The following is a 15,090-nucleotide window of genomic DNA, read 5'->3' as shown; positions in this document are numbered from 1 at the left end:
TAAAGAAAACCATCTCATACCATGATATCTTATAGTAGTCGTAATTCATTATTATAATATTGATATGGTTTTTTTATATTAAGAAACCAACATACATACACACGTCAAAGCAATTCCTAACGTCACTAAAAAAATATCTTCAATTGTTTACATTTGTGAAGTGCGTGGAATGATTCCATCTGCGTAAATGGGCAATAAATTAGTTCCAAAGAGTTGCATTAAAACTCGCAAGTTTTTCCACGATTTATCGTACATTTAAAAGTCATATTTCTTAATTAAATGCATGCGATCAAATCAAATATACATTGAATGCGTTTGTTCGGTTTTACCTATTTTATAGACAAAATGGCAAGCTGAGCATTTCGCAGAGTTGTATGAGAGAGCAAGGAACGACAACTCTGCGTGGAGATTGGAGGTGCAAATGTATTGCAGACTTATGTTAGCAAACAAAAGTATATAAGAAATCGGGTGGCACGACTTCCGGATGGCTCGAACTGTTGTTGTTGGTCCCGGCGAGTTCGAGCCATCGGGTTTCGGCTGTATTTCAAAATGAAGATTATTCAACATGCATCCGCTTTCATTTAATTGTATCGCTTCAAGACACAATGTTGACATTTTGTCCTTCTTTTTGTATTCTTATTTCACTGCAATGCAGTTTTTACGTATCCGATATGAAAATCACCAATGATTATATGCATCATTTATCCATCCGTACGTCTCTCCGGTCGTTCAGTTCTTTATTATGGCACTAGATCAGGAACAATCGATTCTGTGACGTGAGCAAAGTACATTTTTATTTAGTACACCTGAATTTTCTAAATTAACTATATAATACTGGTTACTTGGGTTCAAGCTGAATGCGCGATATACTTAGTACATTTGACCCGGACAGTCAGAGGTGCCTTGATCACAAATTGATATTTGTGCGGGAGGCGGAAAACTACAACGGGCGAGGCATGGTCAGGGGTGATAACCCCAAAAAAAGGTTAGGGTAAGGGTTAGGATTAGGGGTCGGGTTAGGGTTAGGGTTGGGTTTAGGCTAACCCAAACCCTAACCCGACCCCTAACACTAACCCAAACCCTAACCCTAACCCTCTAACCCCCCCTTGCGCAATACCATACCATGCCTCGCCCGTTGTAGTTTTCCGCCTCCCTATTTGTGCAGGCCTACACAAGATTGACGATCTTGTGAGGGTTTGACACCAGATTTAAGAGGATTTTAAGGGGTTGCATGCCTCTAATGCTGCTTGGTTTATCGGACATGATGTCCTTTTCATTCGCTGTGTTGGCGTTATTTTCATTCGGAAAACTCAGTTCGTGTCAAAAATCTAATGGTTACGCAAAGGCGTAGGTAATGGGGCGACAGGGGCGGCGGCCAATATTTCGGCCAGTCGTCGTTATATAAATAAAACGTAAAATCTCCCAAAATCGCCGCCCAAAACCCAGTATTTTTGTAATCACGCGCCATCAGTGCAGAAGCCATGTGTCCCCTCTCCGTCTGCTCCGAGGTTGCCAATAGTGATGTGTCAATATCCCTTCTTAGGTGTCATAAACCAGGGGCCCGGTTAAATGTCATTGCGTTAATTGTTTTATTGTTCTTTTCCGTGACTGCACTGTCTGTGTTTTGATTAAGGACAGGCTATTCTTTTCATGTGGTTATTTATTAGTCTTCCCATTTCAGGTGTTAAACATGTCCATCATTAATAAAATATTAGTGTTGTGAATGTAATGTTAATGTTATTATTTCTCATATCACTTGTTAAACTCCATCATTAAAATACACAAACATTGACTTTATTTTAAGTTTTAATTAGCACGAGTTTTTGGAAAGAAAAAAAATAACTGTTGACATTTCTGGGTCGTCGTCGGCGGCATTTTACAAACTGATTTCATGACAAACTGAGAGTGAGACAAAAATCGAGCATTTATATCAACATGAAAGTTCCCCCAAAACGCAGCATTGTAATTGTAAAATTTTTCGGAACCACGGGAGAGGACAACCCTCTCAAACGAACCCCCTTATGTTCCCAGTACAGAAACTGGACCGCCGCCCCAGTGTTTGGAGGTTATCTATGCCACTGTTACGTCATGCAAAACACGCAACCTTCACGTGATCATTGACAAGAACTGAGTGTTCCGAATTTTTATTTCCTCTTCCAACTGGGATTTTTGGCTAAAACTGAAGTGAATTTTGAGACAAGCCGAGAATCAAGGTTTACGGTGTTACATCCTTGCTATGTTTATCGGTGCGAATAGAAAGTAAAAGGGATCTTTTCAAGTTTTGGTAAATTGACAAAATTAAAAAAAGTGTTTCAGATTCGCACACTTTCGTTGTAGTTATGATATTTGTGAGGAACCAGTAAAACTGAAAATTTACCATGCTCTAAAATATTCATTATATATGCATCTTTTGACGATTTCAAAACCTGGAAATTATAAAGCGTTGCAACGCTAAACGATTTAATAATTTGGATAGTTGCGAGGGTTTCGTTAATTTTGTTGCACTACGAGGATTGCTTATATAAAATATAAAATACAGCAATCATAATATGAGCACGGATGGCCGAATGGTTTTACCCCAGGAGTCAGTGGTTCGAGTGCAGTTGAGGGTTACTATTGTGTTTTCATTAAATTCATTCTTGTTTTTTTACTAGAGCTTTTTAGATCCAATGTTTACATTTATCAATATAAAGCATTTAATGACAAACTTGAATACATGACGAAATATGAGAAAAAGCCCATTTAATATGGTGCAAATACATACAATTATGGCTCCATAACTTAATATATCAATTTTTATATTTTCTGACTTCGCGACACACTGGTCTACTGAGTAGTATAACAAAGGTTTGCTTGCGTTTCTTTAGTTAAAAATGGCTATATCTCTAACCTTACGGTCGGTACATAGATAAGACTCAGTATTGCATGGGCACCATCCCCTAATTGGTAACTATGATAATTGACATTATTAATCACTTAATCAGCATAATATCAGCATAAAACAATAGTAAACTATTTATTTAAAAATTGTGCGGGCCTCTTATAAGGCACGCATGAAATAATTTCAGCCCTTTCCTGCCTGTGAACTCCTTGGAGATTTTCTATTTTTGGTGCAACACATGAAAAATACCATTGGATCTTTGGAACAGAGTCAATATGCATATGCAATTCCGTCGTACCTTGCATTTAGTATATCCATAACACCATGCTTGTTCAAAATATATATCCAACAACCTGTCTGACGCTCTTTGGTTTACAAACCATATTTTCGACACACTAAGTACATATATTGATATTGCTCGATTACAACCAAAAGTGAAAGTACATTCTACAAAATGTGTAATATAAATGTTATTTAGTGGACCTTCAAGATTATACGACCAATGATAAATATATTAACTATAAATAATCAAAATAGTTTGGTTAAGGGGAAATACATATTATAAAATAATAACTCCCTCCAACAGGGGCAAAATAAAAATAGCATTCCATACAGACATCGCAATTAAGTGCGGTGCCCATTAGTTAATTTGTCTTACATGCCAATTAATCAAATATTGACAACGTAAGAGAAAATAGATAAATGTTTCGAAATAAAGTGTGTACAAATAGAACTGTTTAAAGTGTCCGATGGTTTCATTTTAAAACTATGTGGAGTTATTATGATAAGTGTTTCTCAAAAGGCACACAATTATAACACATCTCAAACAGGGTTTTCAACCTGTATCTTGTACAGAACACCGAGGTATTGTACGCCGATTGTCAATTAAAGGGACATTTTCATTTTTCAACTGTCCCGTGCCTATATATTTTAATTGATACTAAATGTGCTAAGTTTTGAAGCTGTTTTGTACAGACAAAGATGGCTGTTACCCGAACACATCACTTTTTACCGAATTAAAAAGTCATTTTAAGTTGATATTTGACGACATGTACCTCTAAAATGTAATATTTCTAATGTCCCAGGCATGGGTGATAAAGTGTAAGGGGCACAAAATATAATTAACTGGTGATTTAGAGAGGGTTTTATTTGTGAACTGAAGGAAACATAACTGGAATACATCAAAATATGCAATTGACACTGAAAGCATGCTCATAATTTTCACATAACGTATTTAATGAGTGTCCCGTAAACTGCGGTAAGATACGTTAACAAATTTTGGTAACACATATTTGGTATGAAATTAGGTAAATATAGTGTGAATTATATGTGTATGACTATGGCAGTGGTCACATTATATGTTTATTATAGTAATAAGACTCATTGTTTGAGAATTAAAACACCACAAATGGACGAAATTCGAATTGTTAATTGTTGCGTACATTTTGTGTAAGATACGTTAACACTCTATCGACTGAATAATCCAAATTAATACAGCTATGATATTCCAGGTTTAGATTCCTTAATCGCCTGATCTATAATGACAGGATATAGCACATTTATTGTAATACGAACCACAAACATTATGATGGTAATAAAAACTAAAATTTTTGGTAAGATACGTTATGGTAAGATACGTAAATATGCTTTCATGTAATTAGTTTCCTATTTGTCAAAATCATATATTTAGATTCTTTAAACCACACACGTGCATAACTAACATTAGATAGACTCGACAGAACCATGTTCTTGGGTAATTACCATAGTTTTGTAGGCAGGTTGATTATAATTTGATATAAAGTTTGATTTTGGACCCGTGGTAAATTTAATACGTTATAGCTGGGATAAGTTACCGTTTTAGAATAATTCGTTTTGTGTTTTACATGATATTATACTTTAAACTTAATATTAAAGGTCTTGTTAATGAATAGATGTGCTGTTTAGTGCATAAAACGTAACAATCAGGCTTAACGTATCTTACATAAAGTTAACGTATATTACACGCTCTATGTTATGTTTAGGGCACAATGTTTATAAGATGAATTTTATTTTGTCAGTAAATGCGTGCTTGGTTGATATTACAAGGGTCAAAATTACATTACAATGAAAGTATGTATATAGTTTGACGGAGTATTAGGCCTTGTGATTTTGATATTGTATTTGACGTATCTTACAATTTTGCTAACGTATCTTACATTTCTATCTGAACTCCACCATGGGTATAATCAGAAAGAATACAGTGATAGGGAAATAATTTGAATGTAAATGACCTGCAGGGACATGGTAATGTTAATAATTGGACATGTTACAGTAGTAGATGAGCTTGATACCTTCATGAAATGCGCAATGACCTAAAGCAGTTTGTTTATAATAAACTGCACAATCTGTGTTTCATGGAGAATGTAGACTTTAATAAACTTATAATAATCCCATTAATGAAGACCGCTGTCTTTTTTTAATTTATCATATCTAATAGCTGTCACTTTGTTAGTACATGATCTTTTCTTGGCACTGTATACAGTTAAGATGATAAAAAAATAATATTATTAGAAAGAACTTGACAACGAGAGTGCTCCTACTGTTAGATTTCATACGGTTTTTATATACATCACATTTATTTAAAATTCATTGTGATCTTACTTGATTATACCGGTATATGACTACCAATGCGCTACTTATAATGTTAGACTTCTGGCATACAGAGTTTGATAATAATCTAACATGATTCTTTTACAGAATAAACAATGAACTAAAACGATTTGTTTATAAGCACATGTAGCAATTTGCATAATTTCTATTTTTCATTGAGAATGTAGACTGTGTATTTTTATTAATGGAATTTTATAGATACAGCCACTGCAATAATCAAACATCGACTAACTAATAGTTTAAACAGATATTGAGCAACAGACTAGGCACGAAGTTGTTCTCATAAGACAGATTCACACTGTAAGATACGTTAACATTTGTAGTGGCATACAATGCCAAAATATCCTTCCAGTATGGCTTACATGGGATGATTTGAAAACAAAATGCTTAATGTATATATAAATATATTTTTTCAGCGTTAACTAGAAAGCATCTTTAAAAAGGAGTTTAGTTGACACTAAGATTAAATGTAAGATACGTTAACAATTTCATGTTCTTTGCAGTTATTTCAGCAAGTTGTCTTGTTTAGACTTTTAAAACGATTTTACTACTAGAGAAAGGCATGTCAGTCCTTCTTTGATATGTTTTTGTTGTAAAAAGTGCTTTCTGCAATGCATGATATACTTGTGTAAGATACGTTAAAACGCAATACCAAAATATGAACCATTCTCTGCACACATGAGCTGCAAATTATTTCACTGTAAATGAGATACTATATAATAGACTGATGTAATGACAGCGATGATTTGGAAGAATCTGTTTGTCTTACAAGTACACTATACATGACAGGAAGCCATCCTTGATCTCGTTTATTTTATATATAGTTATTAAATATAACTTTTATGATAAATTAAGAGGCAAAGTCATACGGTAAAACTTAGCATAGTAATTATAATATATCATTCCTTCACTCAAATGAATAATATATCTTTGGATAGCTGTCAATTGTGTAGTTTTAATTTGAAATGATAATATATATAACTTATCTTACATCTTATATGTCGACCAATTATATGACTACAGAATTAAGGATTTCTACTCTTTTGATGATATATGCTACATATACGGAATACCTTCAAATCATTTTCTGAAGTATTACACACTAATCAAAAGCATACCCATACATATTAAATCTGAAATCAATACAAATAATACACCATGTACTCAAACAACATTCGTAGAAAACATACTTGGAAGAAAAAACAAAACGAATAAAATATTTTACACACTACAAATTAAAAACCCTACAGAAAACTCCAAAACCCAAAATAAATGGCAAGTCCTTTTCGGAGAACATGAACTTAATTGGAAACACATATTTACCATGTCATATAAATCAACTATTGAAAGCACACTGAGAAATTTTAAATATAAATACATCCATAGAATTATAGCTACAAATAAATATCTCTTTAAATGCAAATTATCTAACTCAAATCTGTGTGACTTCTGCGGTGAAAACATCGAAACTATAGAACATCTTTTTTGGGAGTGCAAACACATCCAGCCTATCTGGAATCAATTAGTATCTTTTCTTGAACAACAGCAACTAAACGTTAAACTATCTTTCTTAAATGTAAGTTTCGGAATTTACTCATTGAAATCAATAGACTGTAATAATATTGTGAATTTTATTCTTATATTGATGAAATATTTTATCTTTAACATGAAGTACAAAAAACAAGTACCAAATTTTAATTGTTTTGTCCATAGTCTTAAACTTAAAATCCAGATTGAGAAAGAAATAGCCCTCAGTAATGACACATTACAAATCTTTGAACAAAAATGGAATCGGATTAAATTCTCATAATGTTTGTCCACTTATATACATTTCACTCTAATGTGAGTTTATCTTTCTAAAATATTTTTTGTATATTTTTTCTTATAAGATCATTGTGAATATACAAAAAACACACAAGTCCAGTATACTGTCTTCCGAATTTAAACAATTCATCATTTTTCATAACTATTCTTCTGTTTTTCTTTTCTTTTCTCTTAAAAAAAATTATATATTAGCATATCTTGTATGACATGTCTGAACTTAATTGCTTTGTACAATCACTATGTTGTTTAATCATATACATGTATATATTGTATGTATTATATTGAATAAAAAAAAACAACTTATCTTACAGAGTATATTATATATACGATTCTGTAGTGACTGTCATGTTTTATTGATAGCACACCACACAATGCACCCATATCCGATTTTTCATCATTCAAAGTCTATAATGTTTCAATTGTTTGCATCAAAATTTCACAAACTACAAGTTGTTTTTTAACTACTTGTAAAAATTAAAATGTCCCTTTAAGTAGAATGTAATAGCCTTCTTCTATTTTCTTTAAATTTTACTTTTCCTCTCAAGGATGTGTAAAACCTAAATGTAGTGTAACCTGGTTAAACACTGCGGTGTGATTCACATTGTACTTTTGATTTCAAAGCGGTTCATATGAATATGTTTTCAAAGTGACATTGTTAAGTTATGTGTGTTGACAATTTTATAAACAGTGAGACGCATTTCAATATTTTCAGCTACGAGTTTAAACCCAGTTGAGTAATACAGACAGGTAATATATAAGTTGGTAACAATTCTCAACAAAATGGCTATGCATTTACATTCTGTTAATCAAAGTTCAGATATTTTGAAAGACTATTGCTGTGATGCATGCGAAGGTAAAAATATTCAGCAAATTGCAGAGTGGTATTGTGAAACCTGTCTGAAGTGTTTTTGTTCACAATGTAATCATCATCACGGTCAGTTATATTCTTACCATACCACATACGGGAGAGGAGAAATAAACAAGTGGCCTCTCACCAAGAAAATAGAGGACTTTCTCCAGAAATGTGATGTCCACACAGACAAAAAGCTGAAAATGTTATGTCAGGACCATGATCAACTGTGCTGTACTAACTGTGCTTTTGTAAATCATAGGTATGTAGCATCTTTCATATCCACTAGTCCTTTTTTATTTGCAATCACCGGTTTAAACACATAAGCAGAAATTGCAATACTAACTTTTCAGTGTTTCCTTATATATCGTCAAGTATCCCAACATCATGGTATCCATTATTCGTGTGACCTCTCTTGTCGCGTGCGTTATTTTTCCGCGTGGGACTCATGTCAAAAGTGACAGCGGTTTGTTTACACGGCGTCCGAGAAGAAATTCAATGAAAATGCGATTCAAACAGGTAAATTAGAATAAATGTATTACCACCTTTCTAAAAAAATATATTTTACTATTCCATGTTCATAGCACGTGAAAAATGACCGATAGAAAACAATTAGAATAAATGTATTACCACCTTTCTAAAAAATTATATTTTACTATTCCATGTTCATAGCACGTGAAAAATGACCGATAGAAAAAAAATCTCAGGCTACATGGACAAATCCTTGAAGTCGTAGACAGTGCTAAATATTTAGGTCTTTCCATTTCAGATGATCTTTTTTGGAACAAACATATTACCAACATTACAACGAATGCTAATAAATCTCTTGGTTTCATCCGCAGGAATATACAGACTAAAAAAGAAAACATCAGAGGAGTAGCCTATAAGACCTTAGTTAGACCCCAGTTAGAATATGCGTCCTCTGTCTGGAGTCCACATACCCAACAAAATAGTGACAAATAGAAAAAGTACAACGTAGAGCAGTCCGCTGGGTGAAAAATGACTTCTCATTCTACAGCACTGTTACCGGTATGCAGACTGAACTTGGCTGGCAGACTTTGAAGGACCGACGTGACCTCTCCCGACTGACCCTTTTTTACAAAATTGTGTATGGCTTGGTAGCCATTTCGCCGCCATCATATCTTGAGGGGCCAATGAGGATGACTCGTCATATGCACCCACTCTCATTCAGACAAGTCCATACATCAGCCAACTACTGTGAAACCATTATTATTCGTCCGACACTAATGTTCGCCTTTTTCGTCCTTCGACCGATGGACGAATTCAAGATCCTAACGAACAATCATGTCCCATATTTGAAACAAATAAGACTGAATTACCGTAGGCATGAGGCATTTTAATCCAGCGTAATCCACGCATATACACAGGGCTCGAAATTAACACTCGCGCACTCGCAAAATGCGAGAAAAAAAGATTGCAAGGTAAGTTATAAGCCACGAGTATTTTTTGCAAATAAAGAAATAGTGAAAAAAAACGAGTTATATTGCTTAATGCGTTCGACGGCTTGAACGCTAATTCGTAGGTCAATTTTTTGAACGTCCGAATACCCATATGCGGAAGCGCGCAGCTTGTTTGTTGACTGGTATACTTATAATACAGATACACAGATGGTATTGATACAAAAAACATGAAACAGTCGACTATTAACACTCAAGTTAAATCCGGTTTTGACGCAAAGGGGTGTTCATTATACAGTGTACTGACAACTGACATTTCCTGTAAAACGCGAATGCAATAAGGCTGTATCGAATGCGTCGACTTCGTTTAGGTATAATAGTGTTGACGAGCGCTTATTACCCATTGTGTCTATTGTGTTTTTATGGGTGTTGCAGATTATACAGCCAACACGCGGCGCATCCGGATTAAAGACAATACTATTAAACGCAATTAAAATATGACGATGTGTGATAACACCGGACTGAAATATAGTCTGCGCTTTAATTACAAATTAATAAAGAACATATTGATTTGTGTTTGGTTGTCCGTGATTGTAATAGAAAAAGACTAATTGGCAATTGGCTTCGTTGTTTAAAACACTCGTTAACGATTATTCAGTCCCACTTATCCGCTAATCGTAACAGAGAACGTGTCAATGACATAAAATAATAAGGGACAGTTACTATCACCTAAAATAACAGACTTGTTAATAGGCATATGCCAAACAAGGCCCACCTCCTGCAAGTGACTACCAAGTGTCACCTCTCTTTCCCCAGCACGATTCTTTCGCAACCGCGTATTACATGTATTACAAACAAATCGGACGTTTTTTTTTCAAAACCAGAAATGGACGAATTTAAGAGCGGACGAAATAGTCATTTTTTTGAAAAGGGCGAAATTTTGTGCCGACGGAAATAAATGGTTTCACAGTTCTTTAAATTTTCCTTCTTTCCTTACACCATAGTTCTTTGGAACGGCCTACCAGCCTCAGTTGTACAGCAGGCAGACCTAGAGGGGTTCAAGCGTTGCCTTAGCCTCACTCTACTCCCCAGTCGTCCCTGAATGCACAAAACAGTGTTTTTAAACAACTTTTAACCTATAAATATGTTTCTTCTTGTTTAACACTATCACACTTTTATCTTCACCTCACTTTCATGCTTTGAAGTCTCCCTTTCAATGCTTTTAAACCTTTTATTCTTGCACTGACACGCGCACCTGCCAATAGTACCCGCAAGGGGGTTCCGGCAGTATTGAAAGATAGATAGATAGATAGATAGATAGATAGATAGATAGATAGATAGATAGATAGATAGATAGATAGATAGATAGATAGATAGATAGATAGATAGATATATAGATAGATAGATAGATAGATAGATAGATAGATAGATAGATAGATAGATAGATAGATAGATAGATAGATAGATAGATAGATAGATAGATAGATAGATAGATAGATAGATAGATAGATAGATAAATGAAAGTTAATTTGTTACAGTAAACAATTGTGTTGATTGGCCTAAAACAATAACATTTTGAAACCGGAAGTTGATCAATTTTAACATGGAAGGTTTACCACGAACTTAGGATACACAGGGACCGAGACGCTAAGCAATGGGTATGCAATGAAAAAGTAAATTATGTTATATTTTGCTGCATGTTTTTCGTTTTATCTAACGTAGTTAACATTAACCGATGAAATATTTAAGTGTTGAATCGCCAAGATCCCTTGACAGTTTACTTCGCGCGAGGCCGACTTTCGTTATTACCACGATGTTTGGATACTTGAGGATATATATGTTTTAAGTTCATTAAAATGGCTTAAAGGCATGATGAAAGAATTCATGAAATGGGCCAAACAGATGATTACAGACCTTTAATATACAATATGCAGTGATATGAATCAAATTTACAAATATCCACATATAACTCATATATCTTATAAAAACCAGTGACATAAATTAGAATCCACATTATAGCATATTGATAGATTGAAATAATTTTAAAAAAAAGTTGATACTACACAAAATCTAATGATGGAAATTTGAAAATGTCTTAATATAATTCAGAATTATGATCATTCGTTCATGTACAGATTTACTCAATTACTGACTTGTATATTAACTTCTTATTTAAAGAATATTTTTAACTTCTAATGTTTAAGTTTTTTATATAATCTCAAACATTCTTTTCGCAAACAAATAAGTTCACTTTCGAGCAAATTAAATATGCTCCGCCCAATCTGAGCCAACGTTACTATATGCGATTGCAAATTAAACAGACTGTTATATGTTCCTTTAATTTATTATTACTTTTAATCGCACATCATGACTGTGTTTATTAAGAGCAAGAGTTTTTTTTTTGTTATTTATATAGGTTGACTTAATAAATTACAGGAATCCGGAAAACACACCTCCCGGACATGACATTTAATTTTATTTTGTTTATATCCCAAATAAATCAAACTGTGAAGTTAAGTGAGAAACAAGTCCATTAAACAATGAGTGCATTTGAACTATGTGATAAGAGTAAATGCATGTATGTCTTTTCGAGAAGACTAGAAATTCAATTCCGATTAACGGATAAAGCATACCATATTAATTACTTACAGTAACAGCTCAATATTAAACATTATTCATGATATCATGAACCGTATTTGTTTGTTTCAGACAGTGCACCAATGTGACTATTATTTCTGATTCAATAAAAAACTTTTCGACTGACTTAAAGCAGCTTGCAGACAAGATTCAAATCATTGTGACAGATTTGAAGAAGTTTGAAAGTATCCAAGGGGCTGGAATTCAGTCGATAGAAGATTCATACAATGATCGCCTACAAGAAATAAGAGATGCACGTGAGAGAATAAATGCTGCTCTAAATGACATAGAAAAGAACACCATGAGGGAATTAGATGCTATTAGAACGGCTCATCATTCCTCTTTAAAGAAGGATGTAGAGAAATGTAACAAGCTGAGTGATGAACTGAAAGAACTCATTGAAGCTGTACAAGATCTTGAGGGTAAAGATAAGGCGGAACTGGCATTCATAGCCAGCAAGAAAAGTCATAGCAAGATACAGGAGTCTGAATCATTTCTGAAGGAAACATCGGTTGCGGTTGATCGTTCATTTTCATTCCAACCAAACACAGACATTGTGCAGTACCTGTCAAAACAGGTGGGTCTGGGAAATATTGCGCACCCAAATCATGTATTAACTGTTTCGCAGTCAAATGAATTTGATCTGAGCATACTGAGTGATTTATGTGTTATCGCTAACAATAGGATCATTGTAACTGACTATCTCCTTAAAAGAGTGAAGCTTCTGGACCAGAACTACAAAGTAATCAACCAACTTGATATGCCCCATTATGTCAGAGACATGTGCAAGATCAGTTCAAATGAAGTGGCAGTTACTCTGTTTGAGGGTGATAGAAATTTGGTCCAATTTATTTGTGTAAATAATGGACAGCTGGTAAAGGGCAAACAACTTCAATTTCAACATAAGTGCGCTGGAATTGCCCACCATGAAGGCAAGTTGTTTGTAACCTCTCGAACTGCTCTGTACCAGTACAGCCTGTCTGGGGAACTTTTGAAAAAATATTTGGAAGATACATCTTCAGACAAGACAGGTAAAATTCAATAAAATAAAATATTAACATAGTATAAATTTGACTTCATGCAACCATAATCAGCAATATTTTGTTTTAAGATGGAAAAGTAACGTTAATTGTTGTGTCTTAAATGTCATATTGATGAAAAATTATTCAAATTACTTTTATTCAAGAAATTTTTGTATATTTATATTTTTTAATCATACATTCTTCATGAACCTACAATAATATTTCATATTTATTTCATGCAGTATTCAAATGTGCTGCAAGTCTAACCGGTGACAGAATTTATGTCACTAACTACACCTACCACAAGCTTCTGACAATAGCGACAGATGGAACCCTTATATCTTCGTTTACTGACCCTGAACTGCAGAATCCGTATGGGGTACATGTTACTACTGAAGGCCAGGTGCTAGTCTGTTGTGGCTCATCTAACTCTATTATACAAGTGGACAGCGAGGGCAAGAAGAAATTGGCTACTCTGGCTTCAAAGAAGGATGGTATGATCAATCCAGTGTCAGTTTGCTACAATCGCAACACTAACTCCTTAGTTGTTGGTCAATACAACATCAAGCAGAACAAAAACATACTTGTATTTAAAGTCAAATAGGTACTTCCTATGTAAACAGACAATTGTTTGGTGTTCATCAATTAGTTTCAATATAATAAGTCCTTAAATGACATGGTAATACCATTTGATAGACAACGCATGAACATTATTATTTTTGGAGAGTATCTAATATATGTATACCATAATTCAGGGAGGTTTCTTTGTTTTAGCGATATTCTTGTAATGTGATCTTCAAACAGACATTGTTCGGCAGAGCCTCATAAAAAGGTTATTGTGCCATTACTAATGTGCATGATATTATAGAATTATTGATGAAAAGGTAATTGCATATTATCTTAAATTAACTTGAAATAAAAGCATATCAAACGAGGCGCACCCGATGTAAATGTGTTTTTTGCAAGTAAATATCAGATGATATTATATAGTTTTGTAGTCAATAGTTGTTTGATTATATTACTTCCTTATTCTTTAACTCACGTGCAGTTTTCATTAAAACGATGTTGGATTCGACGACAACTGTCTCAACAAATGACTGCTTAATGAATAGTCTAATAATCATTTAGCTTAAATGTGTACGCATGATATATGTATTTGATCTGTTTACCTTTGACAATTCTGTATTGGTAAATTGCATTTGCTTCTCTCAGAACGTTCTGAGAAACGCCTTTAAATTGAGCTTAGCATCATACAAGTTTCCAGTGGGATTGTAATGTTTTATTATGCTCCCAATACTTGATAAAGGGGGCTATATAGGAGACACTTTGTCTGTCGATCTGGCGGTCTGTCCCAAAAATTTCATCAGATCTTCACAAAACTTGGTCATCAGTTGTATCTAGATGATGTCTAGGTTTAGTTTGAAAATGGGTCATGCCGGGCCAAAAACTAGGTCACGGGGTCACTTAGTTTGTTTTAAACCGAAAGTTTGTCCGGACCATAACTATGTCATTTATCGTTAGATTTTCAAATGAGTTGGTACATTTGTTCACCATCATGGGACGATGTGTCGCGCGAAAGAATTACGTTGATATCTCCAAGGTAACACTTGGAGTTCAAAGTCAAATGCTTGTCCGGGCCATAACTATGTCGTTCATTGTGAGATTTTAAAATCATTTGGCACATTTGTTTACCATCATAGGACAGTGTGTTGCGTGGAAAAATTACGTCGATATCTCCAAGGTCAAGGTCACACTTTGAGTTCAAAGGTTAAAAATGGCCATAAAAAAGCTTGTCCGGGCCATAACTAT

The 15,090-nt window shown here is 34.1% G+C and overlaps 1 protein-coding gene across 1 annotated transcript in view; it reads left to right on the top strand.

Annotated features, from left to right (window-relative positions):
• LOC127854762 (uncharacterized) overlaps positions 1–14,340 on the top strand; it is a 32,168-nt gene extending 17,828 nt beyond the window's left edge. Inside the window, exons 3-4 of the mRNA XM_052389817.1 lie at positions 12,511–13,290; positions 13,524–14,340. Of these exons, the coding sequence (XP_052245777.1) occupies positions 12,511–13,290; positions 13,524–13,885 (1,142 nt within the window). The 3' untranslated portion in view covers positions 13,886–14,340. The remainder of the gene's footprint in view (positions 1–12,510; positions 13,291–13,523) is intronic.
• The last annotated feature ends 750 nt before the right edge of the window (positions 14,341–15,090 follow it).

The sequence above is a fragment of the Dreissena polymorpha genome, chromosome 13, assembly GCF_020536995.1.
Source record: "Dreissena polymorpha isolate Duluth1 chromosome 13, UMN_Dpol_1.0, whole genome shotgun sequence".
NCBI lineage: Eukaryota > Metazoa > Mollusca > Bivalvia > Myida > Dreissenidae > Dreissena > Dreissena polymorpha.
This window is presented reverse-complemented; position numbering and strand designations above follow the sequence as displayed.